This window comes from Manis javanica, chromosome 7 (genome assembly GCF_040802235.1).
Source record: "Manis javanica isolate MJ-LG chromosome 7, MJ_LKY, whole genome shotgun sequence".
Taxonomy (NCBI): Eukaryota; Metazoa; Chordata; class Mammalia; order Pholidota; family Manidae; genus Manis; species Manis javanica.
Genome location: NC_133162.1, coordinates 41,997,215 through 42,015,053, shown reverse-complemented (window position 1 = coordinate 42,015,053; position 17,839 = coordinate 41,997,215). Strand labels below are relative to the sequence as shown.

The 17,839-nt window shown below is 37.2% G+C and overlaps 1 protein-coding gene across 4 annotated transcripts in view; it reads left to right on the top strand.

The window, feature by feature from the left end:
• Positions 1-17,839, top strand: part of VCL (vinculin) — a 95,940-nt gene that overhangs the window by 53,051 nt on the left and 25,050 nt on the right. For 2 of the 4 annotated variants that reach the window (XM_017663016.3, XM_017663019.3), the window contains exons 3-10: positions 2,018-2,168; positions 2,345-2,453; positions 4,135-4,257; positions 5,744-5,904; positions 13,251-13,344; positions 14,179-14,326; positions 16,488-16,641; positions 17,310-17,485. In XM_017663016.3, the coding sequence (XP_017518505.1) occupies positions 2,018-2,168; positions 2,345-2,453; positions 4,135-4,257; positions 5,744-5,904; positions 13,251-13,344; positions 14,179-14,326; positions 16,488-16,641; positions 17,310-17,485 (1,116 nt within the window). The remainder of the gene's footprint in view (positions 1-2,017; positions 2,169-2,344; positions 2,454-4,134; positions 4,258-5,743; positions 5,905-13,250; positions 13,345-14,178; positions 14,327-16,487; positions 16,642-17,309; positions 17,486-17,839) is intronic. The other 2 variants (XM_017663018.3, XM_017663020.3) reach the window with 1 other exon arrangement.

The window sequence follows — 17,839 nt, the reverse complement described above, 5'->3', positions numbered from 1 at the left end:
AGAAAGTTTTGACAGAGAGAGGTGGTGGCTGTCCAAATTGTATATACACTAAATATATACATTTAGTTGTACCTTTAAAATAACTCATTGTATGTTATGTGAATTTCACCTTAATTAAAAAACTATATTGAGATTCAGTTTATTTTATTGGTGAAGATATTTAAGTTTAATTACACTGAATTGTTGAGACTGAGGACATAGGCACTCTCATCAATTGTTGTGGGAATATAAATTAATAACTTGTGAATGGCAGTATGGCAACATTGGTCAAAAATATGAATGTCTACACCTTTGACTCAGCAATTTCATATCTAGACTCTATCCTAGATGTATACAAACATACACATTTAAAAATTACATGTATTCAAAGTGATACATTGCAGCAGGTTAATAAATTATGGGCTGTAACTATACCAAAGGATGGAAGCTCTTTCTGTGCTTTTATTAGAACATCTCCAAGTTAAATAAAGTGAAAAAAACACAGAATGCAGAGGTTATGCATAGCGTGATCCTACTTGTGTAAAAAGGATGGAAGCCTGTGTTTTTGTTTCTGTATGCATACAGTGGTGTCTTTTTGGAGAGTATAGAGGAAACAACAACATTGGTTGCAAGTAGATAGATGATGGAATTTCAATCATCTATTGAGGGAGATAGAAGGAAGGAGATTTTTGGCTGTATGGCCTTTTAGTTTTACATATGTGTATATTTTGTGTCATATGTGAATATACATATGTAACTTAAAATTAAATTAAAATTTTAATTAAAAAGTTAAAAATGAACAGAAAACAACTAGTCTTCTAAGAGTAATCAAAAGCCACATCAATGAAGTCTTGCTTTTCACTGGTACTTTATTGTGTACTGTCTTATGTTTGTGACTTAGCTCAGTAAAGTATGCTTCTTGAGAGTTAAAACAGTGCTTTTTGCATCTTTATATACCTACTTGTGTTTCTACTACATAAAGCTCTTTACATAGTTGAAATTCATATGTTGGTTTAATTCTCTTTATTGACAACAATACTGCTTTGTACATGTGGAGTTTTATATTATTTCATTTGATCCTCAGAATAACCCTGTGAAGTGGCTTTTATTTGCATGTGACATTTTCTGTTTTCAAATATGAATGTAGAATTTTGTAATATTTTAACTTTAATATGTTCCATATCTTTATGTAAGTTATTTATTGATAACATAATGGCTTATTAAATATGAGATTAGAGGAGATGATCTGTTGGGTCCTTTTTAGCTTTTTATGGATGAATAATTGAATGAAAGAATACATTTTAGTTGTACAGTGGGGTAAAGGAGAGTACTTGGTTTATGCGTTTCTGGGTTCCTCTTTTCAATGAGTTCTCTGAATTCCCCCCTCCAAACAAACAAACAAAAACTCCTGGGCTGATCAGGTTGCCTATATTAAACTATTAGTAACTGGTTCAGTTATGAATACCAGTGACATTTTAATTAACATAGTTTTCTAGAGCTATTTTCAAACAGTCCAATGGATTTGTTCCATTTAGCTAGATGAATGAGAAATGTGTGCATTACCTCATACTTTTTCTTTGTGTTTCTTCCTATTCCTTTGCTTGATCTGATTATCAAATTTCACTTAACACAGTGCTTTGGCATTTTATTTCCAGATGTTAAATCTGAAACTATTGTTAAGGATTTCAGTTCTCTGTGTACTGTCTTTTAATGACAATATGTATAAGGTGATGAGTAAGGAAACCAAGGAGTTACAGAGATATAGCAACCTGAAGTAAAAGGTGTGAGACATTTTCTCATCATTTTTTGTTGTGAAAACAATAACAAAGAACAGGGCTTAGTGTGGTGAACGAATAATGAATGTGCTGCCCTTAATTGTAGCTTTTAAAAGCTAAAGGATCAGTTATAAGTTGGTCTTGGCTATTTACCATATAGGAAAAAAGAAGTGAATTTATGTCCACTTTCATTCTTTGCATTTGCATGTGCTATTCTTCTGCTTGGTTCTGCCAGTAAGGTTACTCCCTATTCTTCCTCACAGGGTTGAGAATGCTTGCACCAAGCTTGTTCAGGCAGCCCAAATGCTTCAGTCAGACCCTTACTCAGTCCCTGCTCGAGATTATCTAATCGACGGGTCAAGGGGCATCCTCTCCGGCACATCGGACCTGCTCCTTACCTTTGACGAGGCTGAGGTAGGCAATCTGAGGCCCATGCAGGTCTCTTCCAGAAAAAGCCTATTCTTAAAGATAATAATAGATGTTGATGATTGTTTAGGATAAAAAAAATGTTGAATAGCTACACATCTGATTTTCTATTTTTACTGCTTATTATCATTCACTTGACAGAATACTCTGAAATGTATTTTCAGGTTCGTAAGATTATTAGAGTTTGCAAAGGAATTTTGGAATATCTTACAGTGGCAGAGGTGGTGGAAACTATGGAAGACTTGGTCACCTATACAAAGAATCTCGGACCAGGTTAGTTATCTCCACTTTTTACAGTAAAATTATGGATTGTTCATGTTTGACCAAGAGAAAAGGGACATTCCCCCCTACTCTGTACAGAAGATAGACGCACTAGGTTTTTAGGTGTCTGTACTCTGTTGATGGAGCTGACACTGTGCTTCTACTAAGATTATCATTGTCCCTGGAAGCTGAATCTGCTTTCTACAAATCCTGGCCCTGTCTAATGAATTAAACTAAACATTGCAAATGTTGCTGGAGAAAGTAGGAAATACTTCTCTATTACTGTAATGCTTAAGGCCACCCTAAATTCTGACCTCTCCATTCCACATTACACAACATTCCTTCACAGTCTGCCAGCTGGCTTGTAGCTCTTTATTACCTCTTGGCTTGTTAATTAGCCCGCCTCCTATTATGGATTCATGCCCTAGCCCCAGGCTGCATAATATAATCAGACCAAGGAGAAAAGAGCTGCTGTGGCTGAATCTCATCCTGAAATGATTGTTCAGTCACCTGAGAATTTAATATTCAAAATACATGAACAGATACCAGCTTTTGATGTTCTAGACCTATAACATGAGCCTGAGGGTCCTAGAACTTGAGAGAACTAGAGCTAATGACAGACAACACACATCAGATGTTTAACTTGTCAGTATTAAAGATCACTATCACTTTATAAAATTCTTTTGTTTTCTCTGAAATGATTTTTAATTAACAGCCTCTTCATGAGGTTCCAGTGCAGTCATTCTGTAAGCTTATGGTAGTTCAGAATTTATCTGAGTCATCACTGAAGATAATCAAGAAATGGCTTTAGATCACTGCTCTTTAAATTTCCTCATGGCACTGGGAAAGTTTTTTATTTCTTCAAATGAAATCTTATGCAGAATCCCCAAAATATAGAAGACAAAAATGGGGCTACTTTGGAAGAAGCAGGGGCAGCCCTACCTTTTCTACCTCCCTTGAGTACCTTTTGACGATCTGTGTAACTACTTAAGAAATCTTTTTAAAAATCAAAGCTTTAGAGAATCACATAGCACCTTTGAATAGCAATCAAAGTAAGCAAAAAGTGCTAGCAGGCCGATTCCAAAATACCAGGTGCTTTCACATGCTGTCATCACTATACTTATTTTTGTAATATTTCTATTTGTTTTTAATTATAAAAGTAGTATATGCTTATTTTGGACAAATTGAAAACTACAGAAAAATAAAAAGATGAAAACAAAACACATTATTGTAGTTCTTAAGATTTTTTTCAGCCACTGTTTTTTCAGCGCTAGGCTCACATGAGATTCTTACATAGGTAGGCACAGTGGCCTGGCACAAAGCATGAAACCTGTACCTGGTAGACAGACAAGATATTTTTCCCCACTTGTGAATTAATTTTTATAAGTATATACTTACTCATTTCAATATTTTGAAGTATTTGAATGTATTTGTCAAACATGTGAAAATTATGTCACGTTTAGGGTTTACATTTACTATATTACTTTTAAGGAAAATAATAAAGTTGCATAAAGTTAGGGCTGTCATGGAAAATCATGTATCTTGAATGCTAGAGAGTTCAGTGATGTATCTATTGATTAAATAAGGCAGTCAGTTTGGACTTGCATAGTAGTTTATAATGGATTTAGGCTCAGAAAGTCAGACTCTGGTTGTCTCACCACTCCCCCTGCACAATTTATCCCTCGTGCTCCAGGAATGACTAAGATGGCCAAGATGATCGACGAGAGGCAGCAGGAGCTGACGCACCAGGAGCACCGAGTGATGTTGGTGAACTCCATGAACACCGTCAAAGAGTTGCTGCCAGTTCTCATTTCAGGTATTTTCTGCCTATACTTTATCTCACAGAGGAAAAAAAGTTCACATGTTCCAAACCCTGATGTTCATTTTCTTTTGCTGCTGAGTTGTGTGTCTTTCAGCCTGGGTGACAGTGAGACCTGATTGATTGGGTGTGACTTGATGATGACCACCGATTGGCTAAGAACCAGTATTTACCTTCTCTGAGGCTCTCTCTCTGCTGCTGTTTGTTGGACACTGACATTGCTATTGTCCAGTTCTGTTTTCCTGAAGTCTAATAGGCCCTTTATCTGCGAGGTGGAATCCCCTCTAGAAGCTTTAGTTTGGACATAGGAATTTTGACGCCTTCATTTGTGTTATGAAAAAAACAGGAGCTGGACTGGATATTATGGAGCATTGTATGATAAAGAAGTGAATCCAGAGCCCTTTCCAGTGTTATGTTAACAGTTCTTTCTAAAAGTTATGTAACTGTTTTCTACACTGTAGAGTGGGTCTCCACCAACTGGGACCACTTTCCCATTGGGCAGAGCCCAGAAATACAAACATTGTGGATGTTCTCTCAATTAGCAAAAGGGATTTGTACTTACTGAGTATCTAGTATATACCAGACACCTCATGGTTTATGTAAGTTATCTTGGTCAAGTTGCGGGTTAAGTAATTTAACTCTCAGAGGGCAGCTTTATTTTCAAAATCTTAATGAAACCTGTCACTGATTACCATCTCCTGCCTGTCTGCTTTGGCATTTCAGGTAGTAGCTGAAAAAGGAGATTTGAGTGTAAGAGTTCAGAAAGCCCTTACATGGACTAGAAAACAAAAATTTGTTAGTAGAGTGTTATAATCTTTATGGGAAACATGTTTTTGAGGCCAACCATTCTATGTGACAGGGTGTTTGGAAGAGGATTTCTGTCTGATCTTGGTAACTCAATAGGGTGTTGACTAATTTGTGTTTTTAGAATTTTAATTATTCTATGGCAAGATACTCTCTCTAATGCTTCATATTGTTATTATTATTGTTATTATTTCTTCTTCTTCACTTTTGGGGGTTAGAAAGGTCCTGCGACATGTTGAGAGAAATCCTGGAAGGTAAACTCAACGGTTTGGGGTCTTCATTAGGATTGGTGGCAGCAGGATACAGCATTAGGGTTTTGCTGACCATTTTTATCTTGTCCCAGTAGGTACATTTTTTAGATGGGGCCAGTGTTAGGGCCGAAGCAATACCTGATTTAGAAGAGTTTTGGATATTTCGTGATTGTAGGTCATCACTATATGCATGTTAAATTAGTTCTCTGATCATGTTGTGGTGACGTTTTGTACATTGAGTTTTCTTTACAGTGAAGGTTGCTGGTACTGGAACTTTACTGGCAGACCTGCAGTGTTTGTTTCTATATTCTTTTTAAGACCTTAGAAGCCCCAAATCTGTTCAAAGTGTAGCACATCTTGTGTGAATGTTGTCACACATCAAGATTAAATTCCAAGCTTAGTTTCTGATTTGTTGGGTTTTTTTACAGCTATGAAGATTTTTGTAACAACTAAAAACTCAAAAAACCAAGGAATAGAAGAAGCTTTGAAAAATCGCAATTTTACTGTAGAAAAGATGAGTGCTGAAATTAATGAGATCATTCGTGTATTACAACTCACTTCTTGGGATGAAGACGCCTGGGCCAGCAAGGTAAGTATTCCTGGAGGAGAAAAAGCAAAATTATGAATTCTCCCCTCCTGGGGGCTTGATAGTCTCACATTTTATTTTGTAATTATGTGTAGCATAAGACTAGTCAGATATTATGAGAGTAATTTCTTTTTTGCTTTTGTGTCATGGGTTACTTACTGCTTTTGCAAATTTCCTTTGCTTCAAGGTAAGCACAATGAATAGGTATGTGGGGTGAATGTTGGTTGAAGGCTGAGATATGTGGCTTTTCCTTCAGGCTGTAGTCTCACTGCTCCAGCTGGTGGAGGAATTCTGGTGTGGTGTGTACTCCCCTGGGTGGGAGTCCTGCCTTGTATGTGGGCGGTTGTTGCTAGGTGACTAAATAGATACAGAATATGCCTGTGACTGAATTTCATAGAAAACTTTTCCGTAACCAACCTTTGACCCAATATATCTACAAAGGAGACTTTGCATTTCTAGGTGTGTCCCTACGTCATTACATTTTCCTTAAGGAAAGCTTAACTAAAATATTAGGTTTCACATTTTTAGTTAGTTTGAGGGGGTTCCTTCATCCTTTGTCTAGAATGTCTAGAATTTCTTCTTGGATTCCAGAATGGGTTGGTGGCTTCCTTCTGGAGCCCAGCAGTGTCAGTTTTGCGTGCTGCGGCTCTGGTCTGCTTCTCCTTGTCCAGTGACAGTCTGGGGAAACAGACACCGGGTGTATACTTGCCTTGTAGAAGCCCAAGATACAGGCAGTAGTGGGGGGACACTGCATCCAGGATCCAGCTTCCCCACACATCACCCAGTTGTCTCCAGGGCCACCCCACAGGCTGGTAGGAGGCTAAAGAGGGGCTTGTGTTGTCTGACTTCCAGGGGGCGCCCAGTAGGAGAAGGGCTGTGTGTGTTCTCCAGAACACCTTAAGGTAAGGTCAAAGCTGGGGCCTAAAGTCACTAGCCCTCTCTCTTATTGCCCAGAAAGGACATCCAAATATTCTGAAAGAGATGAGTCACCTTATCTGAATTATGGATTTGTTTACACAGGCATGAAGTTCTTGAACAAGTTCTAAGACTGTATTTTAAATCTATATGATAAAATCATTTTAAGTCTTTGATAACTTACTCAGTTTTGCTTTTGCATTTTTGACAACTTTTACTTCCCTGTTATGACTTCTTTATCCATCTTTTTTTTTGTTCTCTTGTTTGTTTTATTCTTTTTCTCACGTTTAGAAGGTAAGCTTTTTCTTGCCCTGTAGTTTCTTTTTTGCTTATAAAGAGAAAAAGCATGTCTGTGAGGTTTTCCTGTGCTGTGTGCCATGCCTTATTCTGTGTGCCGGTGTGTAACACTGTGCTCGGATATGCGTCAGAATGTGATTTAATATGGGGCCGGGGCTCTGCTGGGCAGACTGTTAGGCTCTGGCTCATACTGAGCTATTTCTTGGGGGAAAGCGAAAGGGAAGATGGCACTGTGGGCTGCCAGGCTTCCTCATCTGTGGGTGCTGCTCTCTCTCTCTCTAACTAGGCCCCTAAGAACTATTTTGGCCTTGTCATTCCCACTGGCATCATTTGAGGGGCAAATTTCCCCAGGTAGCTGGGTGACCCCTAAGTTATCTTGTGGCCCCTGCTCGTGGGAAGGGAAATTTCGAGCTGCTGCTGTCTGTTTTGCTTCTCCTACCGGCCTCCTTTGCAGGCTCTGGAATTTTGCTGTTGGAGATGTGTCATCGAGGTTTTATACCATAATGAAAATGGGAAGGCTGGAAAGTTTAGACAGACACTTGTCCTTCACAATAATCCTAGACTTCAAAATCAAAAAAGAAAAAAGTTAGGTGTATCTAAAAGTTTTTCCTAACTTCAGTCCGTGACTCACTGCATGTTCTGCTGTCTAAGCTGTGAATCAGCTTTCGTTCTCCATGACCTCGTGTTCCTCTAACTTGATCACTTTCCATATTTTCTCTCCTTTGTTCTAGAAGATGAGCAATAGTAAAAAGGAGCAGGCATTGCAACTTTAATGTTTCTCTGTTTTGGGAGGGGAAAAGTCACCATTTAGTAATAAATAAGTGTTAGTGAGCTTTATTTTATGCAAGTGCTGTTTAGAGCTGCTGCTTTAAAAAGAAAACGTGGTCAGTTGAGGTTTTCAGGATGAGGCTCTTGGGAAGAGGTACAAGGGAAACAGATCTGGTCCGCACTGTGTACGGCCTTGTAGCTGTGTCAGTTTTATGCTGATCTGGAAGGAAACTGCGAAACTATCAGGATGAGAGAAAGTACATAAAATTAGTTCAGCCAAGAGAAGCTCAAGTACACAATGACATCAGAATGAGCAAGAAATGTTTATCTTTTCTTTCGCATTTACCTGGTTCAAAAGTCAAAATTCTATAAAAAGATATACAAGACAAATCTCAGTTTTATTTCCATCCCTAACCAATTTACCCCCCACTTCCCATGAAGAGTAATTAATTTTTTTTAAATTATAAGAGTATTAAAAAAAATTTCTTTACCTTGGAAATGGAAATTGGTGACTAGGACTTTGGTTATTTTTCAGTTTAGTGGCATTGTGCATCTTTCATTGCTCAGCTATAAGCAGTGAATCAATCAAACCTTGCTTCTGTCTGTGACCACTGAGTCCCCATTCTGTTTAATACATACGGTATCTTTTACCTCCTCTTGACCCTACCAGTAAAGAATTAACTTTGTCTTACCATACTTGTTTCATGCTTCCCCATTGGTGCAGTTTTCTCCTGGAAAGTGATGGTTCCTCTAGAAAAGTGGGGGAAGAAAGTAAGTGGAAAAAATTCTTGGTAAAAGTACATCTTGCCAGATAAGATTTTAAAGAGGCAATGCAATAGCCGATGATTTTACCTTTTACACCTACATTCAAATTGTAGATTAACAATTTTAATGTATTTTGACTTTAAGCACTTCATTTTATTTTGAAAATAAAAATCTTCCCCTCTTTAAATCAATAGTTTTTTATAGTGATCATTAAAAATTAATTTAGCATTTTTCCTGGAATACATTATGAAACAAAAGAATTTGTGAGGTAAACATTTCTAATTCTACCCTTTGTAAATTTAGTTATCTGTAGCCTTATTTTTGCATTTATATGACTTGTATTTTGATGCATGCTGAGAATTAAAAGGAAGTGAGAAAAATTTTAAAAGCATTTCATTGTTAAGGATTTTTGAACTCTACATCGGCATTCTAGCAACTGCACATTGTGTCATTAGATATTATCATTCAGAATTAGCTCCTGTGATGGGTCTCCTGTCACCGTGGGCCTGAGCTGCTGGTGGGTAAATGTATCGACAGACTCAAATGTCTCATACAGAAGATTGCTGTATTCTACCAAAGAAGGAAATATTGATTAGAACATGGGATGCTGTAATATTTGCCCTTACTGTAGTCTATTTTAGGGTTGATTTTATTTCATTAAAAAAAAATTAGGTTGTGAGCTTTTTATGAGTCTTCTAATATTTTTCTTTAGGAGCTAATACAATGAAACATTTCTCTCTTAGTGTTTGAGATAGTTAATTCATGCATTTATGATATTTTATCCCCTCCCCCTCAAAAGAGAAAAGTCCAAAATGTTAGTGGATTTGACGTTTCCCTTGCGATCCAAGTGGTCTTTTAGTTGGTCCCTCTGATTGTGTGTGTGTAAGTGGCATAGAGCTTTAGAGCTGGAAAGATATTCTTAGAGATGAGGAACTGAAGCCTGTCAGGATAACTTGCCTGAAGCCTCAGGGCTAGATGCCTTTCTTGCATTGCTTAAATGTAGTTTTTGTAAGACTGTTTTACTGTCCCGCCTTTTCTTTCCAGGAACATCTTTGTTTAAAACAGTGATTTGGGGGTGGAAATGTGGTCAGGAATGGAATAGAGTGGGAAGGGGAGGTGTAAATGGAAAGGGGAAAGCAGGTTGGGAAGTGAATGAGAGAGGGTTCTGCCCCATATTTAAAATTTTCAAGAGCCTGGTATTGCAGGACCTCACTTTTCCTGCTGCAGTTCCTCTTGATTGTCTGTAGGAAGGACTTAGTGGCTCACAGTAGTATTCAGTGTTCTTTATATCCAAATCTATGTTAAATTTTAGGAGTGTTTCAGTTCCTGGAAAAGCACGTAAAAAGGAGTTCTTTTAGATTGTGCTTCCACTTTTTGGTGTGTGTGTGTGGGAAGGCCAAGGCACTGTTCTTTTTTAATTTAAAATCTGATCTCATATGAGTTTTATGGTAAAAGGGACCCCAGCAGGAGGGGACCAGGCCCCTGTCTCTGTCCTTGCTGGGTGACTGCTCTTTTTCACACACACTCATTAAAAAACAAAACAAAACAGAAAAACCCAGAGAAGAGATTCGTGGAGACTTTTCTTTTTCCCAGATTTAAGAGATTTATAGAGAAAAGTACTCAAATGCAGGGGTAGTTTTTTTTCTCTTCTATTTCATACCCACGTGGTACTCTGGGTATTTAGGCTTACGTGACAAGGTTTAACTAAAAGCTTTGGGGTACACAGTATGGCTGACCACAAGTTTTCACTCTTCATAAATACATCTCAAAATTGACTTTTAGTTTTCATTGTTCAGTGAATTTGTTTGTATCATATCCAGTGTTAATATACTTCTCATATTGCTTATGACAATTCTGTCAATTCCATAATAAATCCTGCCTTTCAAAGGAAATATATATGAGATTCTTAGGAGACAAAAATATTTGTTCTCATAGATATTTTTGTTTTTAATAACACGTTAAAATACATTGTATTTAAATAATTATTTGAAACTTGCCCTATTCCAGAAGGCATATAAGGTGGCCTTTTCAGTGACTTTTAAATATGCAAAATTATATAAAATCCATGCTAAAACTTTGGTAACTACTAAAATTCACAGTTTAAAAATGGAGCCTCATTTCAGATTTACCATTGATTCTTTTTAGGGGAAAATGAACATGTCTTAATTTTAATTTCTTGATCTTGTCACCTTGCCCACTCAGAAAGTAAATTATTTACTTTCTGATAATTAGATTCTTTCCTTGAAGTGTGGTGGCCATTCATGTTTTAATTAGGGAGAAAAAAACAATGTTTTTGAGGATATGGAAGAGAATAAAGCCAGTTTTTCCATTGCGTTTGAAGTCATTTTTGGGCAATGGAGAAAAAAGTCATTTAGGTTAGTGAGGATTGTGAATTTGGTTTCTAGAGCTTATATTCCGGGGTAGTATTAACCAAAGTCAAAATTGGCAAGGCAAAGATTTGCTGACTATTATAGAAGGTATTAATGGACATTTTGGCAACTCTCTTTGGTAAAAGAAAAAAAATTATTGAATTTCATCTAATATAAAATAATGAGGTTTGATGTCAACTGAGATCAGATTGGGTTTCTAGGACTGAGCCCATATTTCTTAATTTGTAAAATTAATTACACTTAAATTTGAGGTTCAGTGAAGTAATGAGGGGAAAAAATGCTTAAAACAGAACCTAACATGCAGGAAATGCTGTTTCCTAGCTAGTAGCCTTAAGTTAGGGTAGACAATAAAAATTTTCTGATCTTTGTTCTTGAATTTAGATTTTTGAAATGTAGTAAGTATTTTTTTTCACTGAAAATGTAAGTGTGTTATGGCTGTTAGCAGATGTTAAATTAAGTATTTTTACTTAGATATAATTTCTCTTCTTCAGAGTATGCACAGACTTCCTAGGTGAGAGACTCTGATTTTTTTTTTTTTAATCTGTACCTACACAAAAGTCCTGTAACTTTGTTAGACCCTAAATGGCTAACCAGCTCTCTGAGGTTGGTAGTTGCCTGAAACTCTCTTTAAAAAGGTATTGATTTGGGCCTTCCTAATTTGGAATTAAGCTAAGGCTGACTTTTGAAGACAGGATTTGCTGTACAGATTAATGTAGAACAAGATGGAGGAGGACCAGATATTTAAACCGTTTGAGAATCAAAGCATTTTAAAAGATGCCACTTACCTATTTGCACTAATTATAAACGCATTTTGAAATAGATCCTCTTACCCCTCTGCCATTTATTGATAGCTACCATTATTCCATATAACTTGATAATAAAAATTTTATTTCAAATTTTTCATAATTTAGTTCACTTCTCCTTAGTTACTGTGGCTGAGATTTTGCTATTTAGACCCTTAGGTAGCTATGGTTACAACAGAACAATGTGTATCTGTTTAGATGGGGAAGTAGGGAATCCTAAAGTTCAAAGTCCAGTAATTTGAATAGGTAGTTTGGAAAAGCTTGGGACCAGGCTGCGGACCTTAAGCCTGAGTGCCCCCAGGGCTTACTTGTGACCCTAGCTTCTAGCCGGGTCTTCTTTGAATTGGAAGTGGGGGATGCTCCTGATGCCCTCATGTGGAAAAGTGGTAGTATAACACCTTAAGGAACCTCAGTTTTTCAGGATTGGAAACTGAAAAAAGTTGGAGATTTAGGACATGGTCTAGAATTATGGAGGTTAACTCTGTGCTTTGATGGAAGACTCTGTACGAGCCAGTTCCCTAGAGCGAAAGGGAGTTAAGCTGTCTTTTCAGGTATTAAGTAAAGACTTAAGAGGTGGCCAGTGTGTCAGTTGTTAGGATGGGTACAGGGGTATTCATTATATTGTTCTCTGCATTTTTCTATGTTTATTTTAAAATAAATGTATATTTTTAAAGTGATTAGTCTGTTGTTGCAACTTCTCATGCTATATGGAGGGATATTTTATGCTAGTTGTTATGAATCTTGATTGTAAACCTACTTACTTTATCCTGCCTCTTCTTCCAGGTTAGGGATGGTAAGGGAACTAAGGATGGAGAAGATGAGGAAAGGAAGATGGCAGCAGAGGCCAGAAAAGCATGTCTTTCTTGTGTTACATTTAGTGGTTTATTTGTAGAATTAAAACTAAATTGCTAGATTAATAGTTTCAACTTTTTTCCAATCAGTAATTTCAGGCTTTTCAGATTATTACGTATAGTGAAGCATAATCCATTGTGTGTGTATTTCAAAACTAGATGTAAAAGAACTGGTTTGTGAGGTTTTCCTGAAGCTGGGAGGGCTTCGCCAAGGTTATAGTAGATGAGTATTGAGGGGTGGAAAGGCTGGTAATGAGGCATGTGATAACAGGGCTTTTTCTGCTGAAGATATTAAAACATCTTTTGGCTTGAGTGACTTTACCAGTTTTCACAGTTAAGCAAGAGGGAGATCTGGAAGCAGAATAGAATTAACTGAAGAGCTGCATGCAAGGGGCTGCATTTTGACAGAAATAAGCATTATGGTGTGATTAGAGTATTTTTAAGGCTGTTGCAGGACTACATTAGTTATTGTATGTTAATGCTATAACTTCTCTCTGTCTTACTTTGATTCACGGTATCTCAATTTTTGCAAAGAGAATAATTGTGGTACTTCTCTTCAAAAGGACACTGAAGCCATGAAGAGAGCACTGGCCTCCATAGACTCAAAACTGAACCAGGCCAAAGGTTGGCTCCGTGATCCCAGTGCGTCTCCAGGTAACCCTCTGGTTCTGCTTTTCTGATTGATACAACAGAAAACTAAAAACTACACAAACAAAAGGAAAAAAGGAAGCTTCCCATAATCTTATATTCTAAGATTATCTACTATGACATTTAGGGGCATACTCCATTAATTATTATAGTTTTGACTATGTGAAGCATAACTGGTCCTGTAAAGGATGAAGGGCATAGACTTACCACCTCTCATCATGGAGGAGTAAATCAAGCGGACCTGAGCATTCTTTGCCATATTATTGGTTTACCTCTAACCTGAGTCAGAAAAGTAATTATTTTGAATAAGAGCTCTTCTCTTCTAGTTCCCATTGGGCATATTTCCATTTATGTCAACAAAGTACTAAATTAAGCAGATTAAATGATGATGTCAATAAGAATTAGAAAGCAAAGTTGACATATAAAGATAAGACCCAAATGAGTTATTGGAAGTAGGCTTTATGGATTTTCTAGTCTAATATTCATTCAGTTCTACATTAATATTTGAATGAATGTGAAAAGCCTAATGGAGGTTGGAGATGCTAAATACTATCAAATTGTTAGGATCTGTCTTCACCATCCATATTCTAACCATAAGCTGCTTGTTATCTCCAGATGGATATGGTTCCAGCTATCTTTTTTAGCAATATCTGTGGTTGAAACCTCACCCTGTGGTTGTAAGGGCATTGCTTGGCTACTAGCTATCAGATGTATTGCTTTCTATTCACTTGTCTTGTTCAAAATCACCCAGTCCTTCATGAATGAAATGACTTGTAAAGCATCCTCTCTAAATAATGAATGTTATCAACTATGTAGATATTGAATATCTCTTTATTTTAGGGGATGCTGGTGAGCAGGCCATCCGGCAGATCTTAGATGAAGCTGGAAAAGTTGGTGAACTCTGTGCAGGCAAAGAACGCAGGGAGATCCTGGGAACCTGCAAAATGCTAGGACAGATGACTGATCAAGTGGCTGACCTCCGAGCCAGGTAAAGTTCCTCTGCTTTTACCTGAGCAGTAGTGGGTAACAGGACCTCATTCCTGACCGATTGATTCAGAAAGCAAGTCTCTGCTAATTTTACTGTGCTCTCTTTGTTAATATGTAAGAGATGTTATATTCTATTAATTCTTTTGAGATTGAAGTGAACTTTGTCTTCACTGAACTTTTAAAATATGCAGATTGCCCTGTAATAAAGTTGAAATAGAAATAGAAACCTGGTACCTTAGTTTCTAGCCATAGGCTTATGAAAAATAAAGATCAGTAGAGAAATGTGACATGGGTAGATATCTTTTTTTGAAGGATCAGTAGACAGAAACACGAGGAGTGAAACACTGGAATTATTGCATGTTATTTTAAAAGTCAGTTCATTAGGTTATCCTTTAAGTTGTTTTTTTTTCCTAGGCTTTTTTGAGTTTCTGTTTCAGCATTATTCATTTGGTTTCATAATTCTTTTACCCACCTCAAGTCTTGGCTTTTAGAACTTTTCCCCCATAAGTGAAAATATATTTTGATACTAAGAAAACTCAGTATAATATAGGGTTGTTTGGAACTCATCCATAATGTAAATGACATTCTAGAAGATCCTCATTTTTATGGAATTTTATGGTATGGACATTGAGTAAAATTGAAGTATGATATGAGGTATTAATATAGATGAAGTTTAACTTTGCTCTGAGGATGTCATGAAACATCTTGAGATAATTGGAATGTACAGTTTGTCCATACAAAGGGGCCTCAGAAACACTCCCTGACATGTTACACACCATTCCGTCTGGTCGCAGATGTATTAACATAATAAGACTTAAGAATTTAGTTCTTAAAAGAATGGTTCTTAACCTTCTTTGGATAAAGATAATTTTTATAATCTGATGAAAGCCATTAATGTCTACCTAAAAAGATGCACGTAAGCATGTCCATATTCTATTCCAGAGGTTTGGGGATTCACTGTAGCCCTAGAAGCCCTAGGGGCTTTGGGCTCAGAGGCTTCACCTTGAAAGGAAGAAGGAGAGTCTTAAATAAATGTAATCTCATTGTGCTCAGTGAGTCTTTCCCCCTGCTTTGAAGGAGTCTCCCCTGTCATGAGCATGACAAGAACTTTATGGAAAAGACAGAAAGAAGCTCTGTTCCTGTTCGGAGAAATGCCAGTGCAGTTTGACACAATTCTTGGCGCTCCTGATTTCTCACTGCTGGCTCTTTTGTCTGCAGCCTTTTCACAGTGTGGTAGACAGTTTTCACTTGAAATTCTCAATACACAGTTGTATGTGTTTAGGGAAAGATGCATTTGAGCAAGAGAATTAGGTGGTTGCTATAAGGGACTGACGATCAGTCTGTAAAGGGAAAAGGCCAGAACAGTGATGAGCAGCAATGGTCTGCTTCACTGGGGAGCTTGCGGTACCCTTTCATGGAAAAAGATCAGAAGGCTCTCCATGTCATCCGCTTTTAAATATGGATGGCTATTTAACACTTTAGTGGCTGAAGTTCAACCATGTCCTCATTGATACTCTTCTAATCAGTCACCTAGGGTTTCTAGGTTGTAAGTATATATTTTTACCTCCATGGGACTTCATGTTCACCCCTCATTTTTTAAGTTAGAAAACTGAAGCCCAATGAGGTTAAACATCATAAATAAGGTTCCACAGGTCCCAGGAGCTGGGATTTGAAGACAGATCTGCCTGGTCCCAGTGTGGTATGCTTTCAGTAATACGCCTGCTGCCTCCTGAAACATTTCAATGTATTCTTGCTCATATGTAAGATAATCTAATGGGCTGTTTATTTCTAAAACACACATTACTATGGTAACAAAACCCTCCAGAGCAAGAAGATCACAGGCACATTTTCCCTCTGAAGTTCAGCTTTGGTTATGTAATCCCCACCAAGAGGAGAATCATTATCAAAATTTGCAGGTTGGTCTTAAAGTGATCACATGGTACCATGAAGTTAATGTGTGTTCTTAAAAAGCAAAGGAGAAAGTAGACAGTTTGGGTGTTTTGCTTTGTTTATCTCTGTGTTTTCTTATGCTATCCTAGATTTACTGGGAAAAAGGGAAAAGAGAAGCATGTTAACAAAAATGACATATTTGTGCTTTTAGTGATATTTTGCTGTTAAGTATTTGAGAGAGTACAATGACAGCCTCTGTCTGTTTCGAGCAGAGGACAAGGAGCTTCCCCAGTGGCCATGCAGAAAGCCCAGCAGGTGTCTCAGGGTCTGGATGTGCTCACAGCAAAAGTGGAGAATGCAGCCCGCAAGCTGGAAGCCATGACCAACTCAAAGCAGAGCATCGCGAAGAAGGTCGATGCTGCTCAGGTAGGAAGGATGGTTTCAGGAGGGCGAGGGAATAACAGAGAAAGCGAGATGGTCCATAAATAACGTGCATCTCTCTCCTTTACTGTGGGTGGATAGTGGGTGTTTCCAGGTGATAACCGATTCCCAGCATTTACCAATGTTAACACTTCCCCAGCCACCACCGGTTCAGATGAACATTTATCTATATTTTGAAATAGAAATCTTTATTTTGAATACTTTGATTAGTTAAGAGAAAATACTCTTGAGTACTAAGAGAATCCTAGTTCCTTGTGTAGACTACAGTATATATAAACTCTTATCAGAATTTACAACTATATTTGCTCATAGCAATGTTAAAGGGTCATTAAAGTTTTCTGATAGTATACTGTAAAATGATTTTCAAGCATTTCACAAAGAAACACAAATGTATGAGAAACTGAAGAATTAGGTGTGATTAACTCAAAGTTAGATAACACTTGCGAAAATATTTTATTCTAATGAGGATAAAAAAGCATTTTTAAAAGAGGAGGGATTAATTTGATTTTACCTGAGCTAAGAACCTATGTAAAACAAAAATGATCAGCATTATAAAAATGATTACTGGTTGCCTTGGGATTACTTTTGAGCTTTCTCTGATGGTCTTGTTAAGTTTAACAAAGTGTGTTTCCTTTCCATTTCTGTGTGTGTAGAATTGGCTTGCAGATCCAAATGGTGGACCAGAGGGAGAAGAACAGATTCGAGGGGCTTTGGCTGAAGCTCGGAAAATAGCAGAATTATGTGATGATCCTAAAGAGAGAGATGACATTTTACGTTCTCTTGGAGAAATATCTGCTCTGACTTCTAAATTAGGAGATATACGAAGACAGTAAGTATTTAATCCTTTAAATTGGATTAATATATTTAATCTTTTTAATCTCTTTTTTGCCCTAAGTACATGTATTATTGAATGCCAAGGGTTAAATGCACGAATGGTGCTCTTTTACCATATTCTAACTGATTCTGTGTGACATGGCTAGGCCAGATATTACCTGCTTTATTATTGACATAACTGAGGTTTAATGATTTATTGCTGACCACATAGTTTTAAATTAATAAATTCAGGATGCTAAGGACTCCTTTACTTAGCTTTGTTTTTTAATTTCTAAGCTAGGACTTTACCTGCTACATTATGTTTGTGACATACCTGTTTCCAGAAATATGAGGAAAATTAATTTTGTGG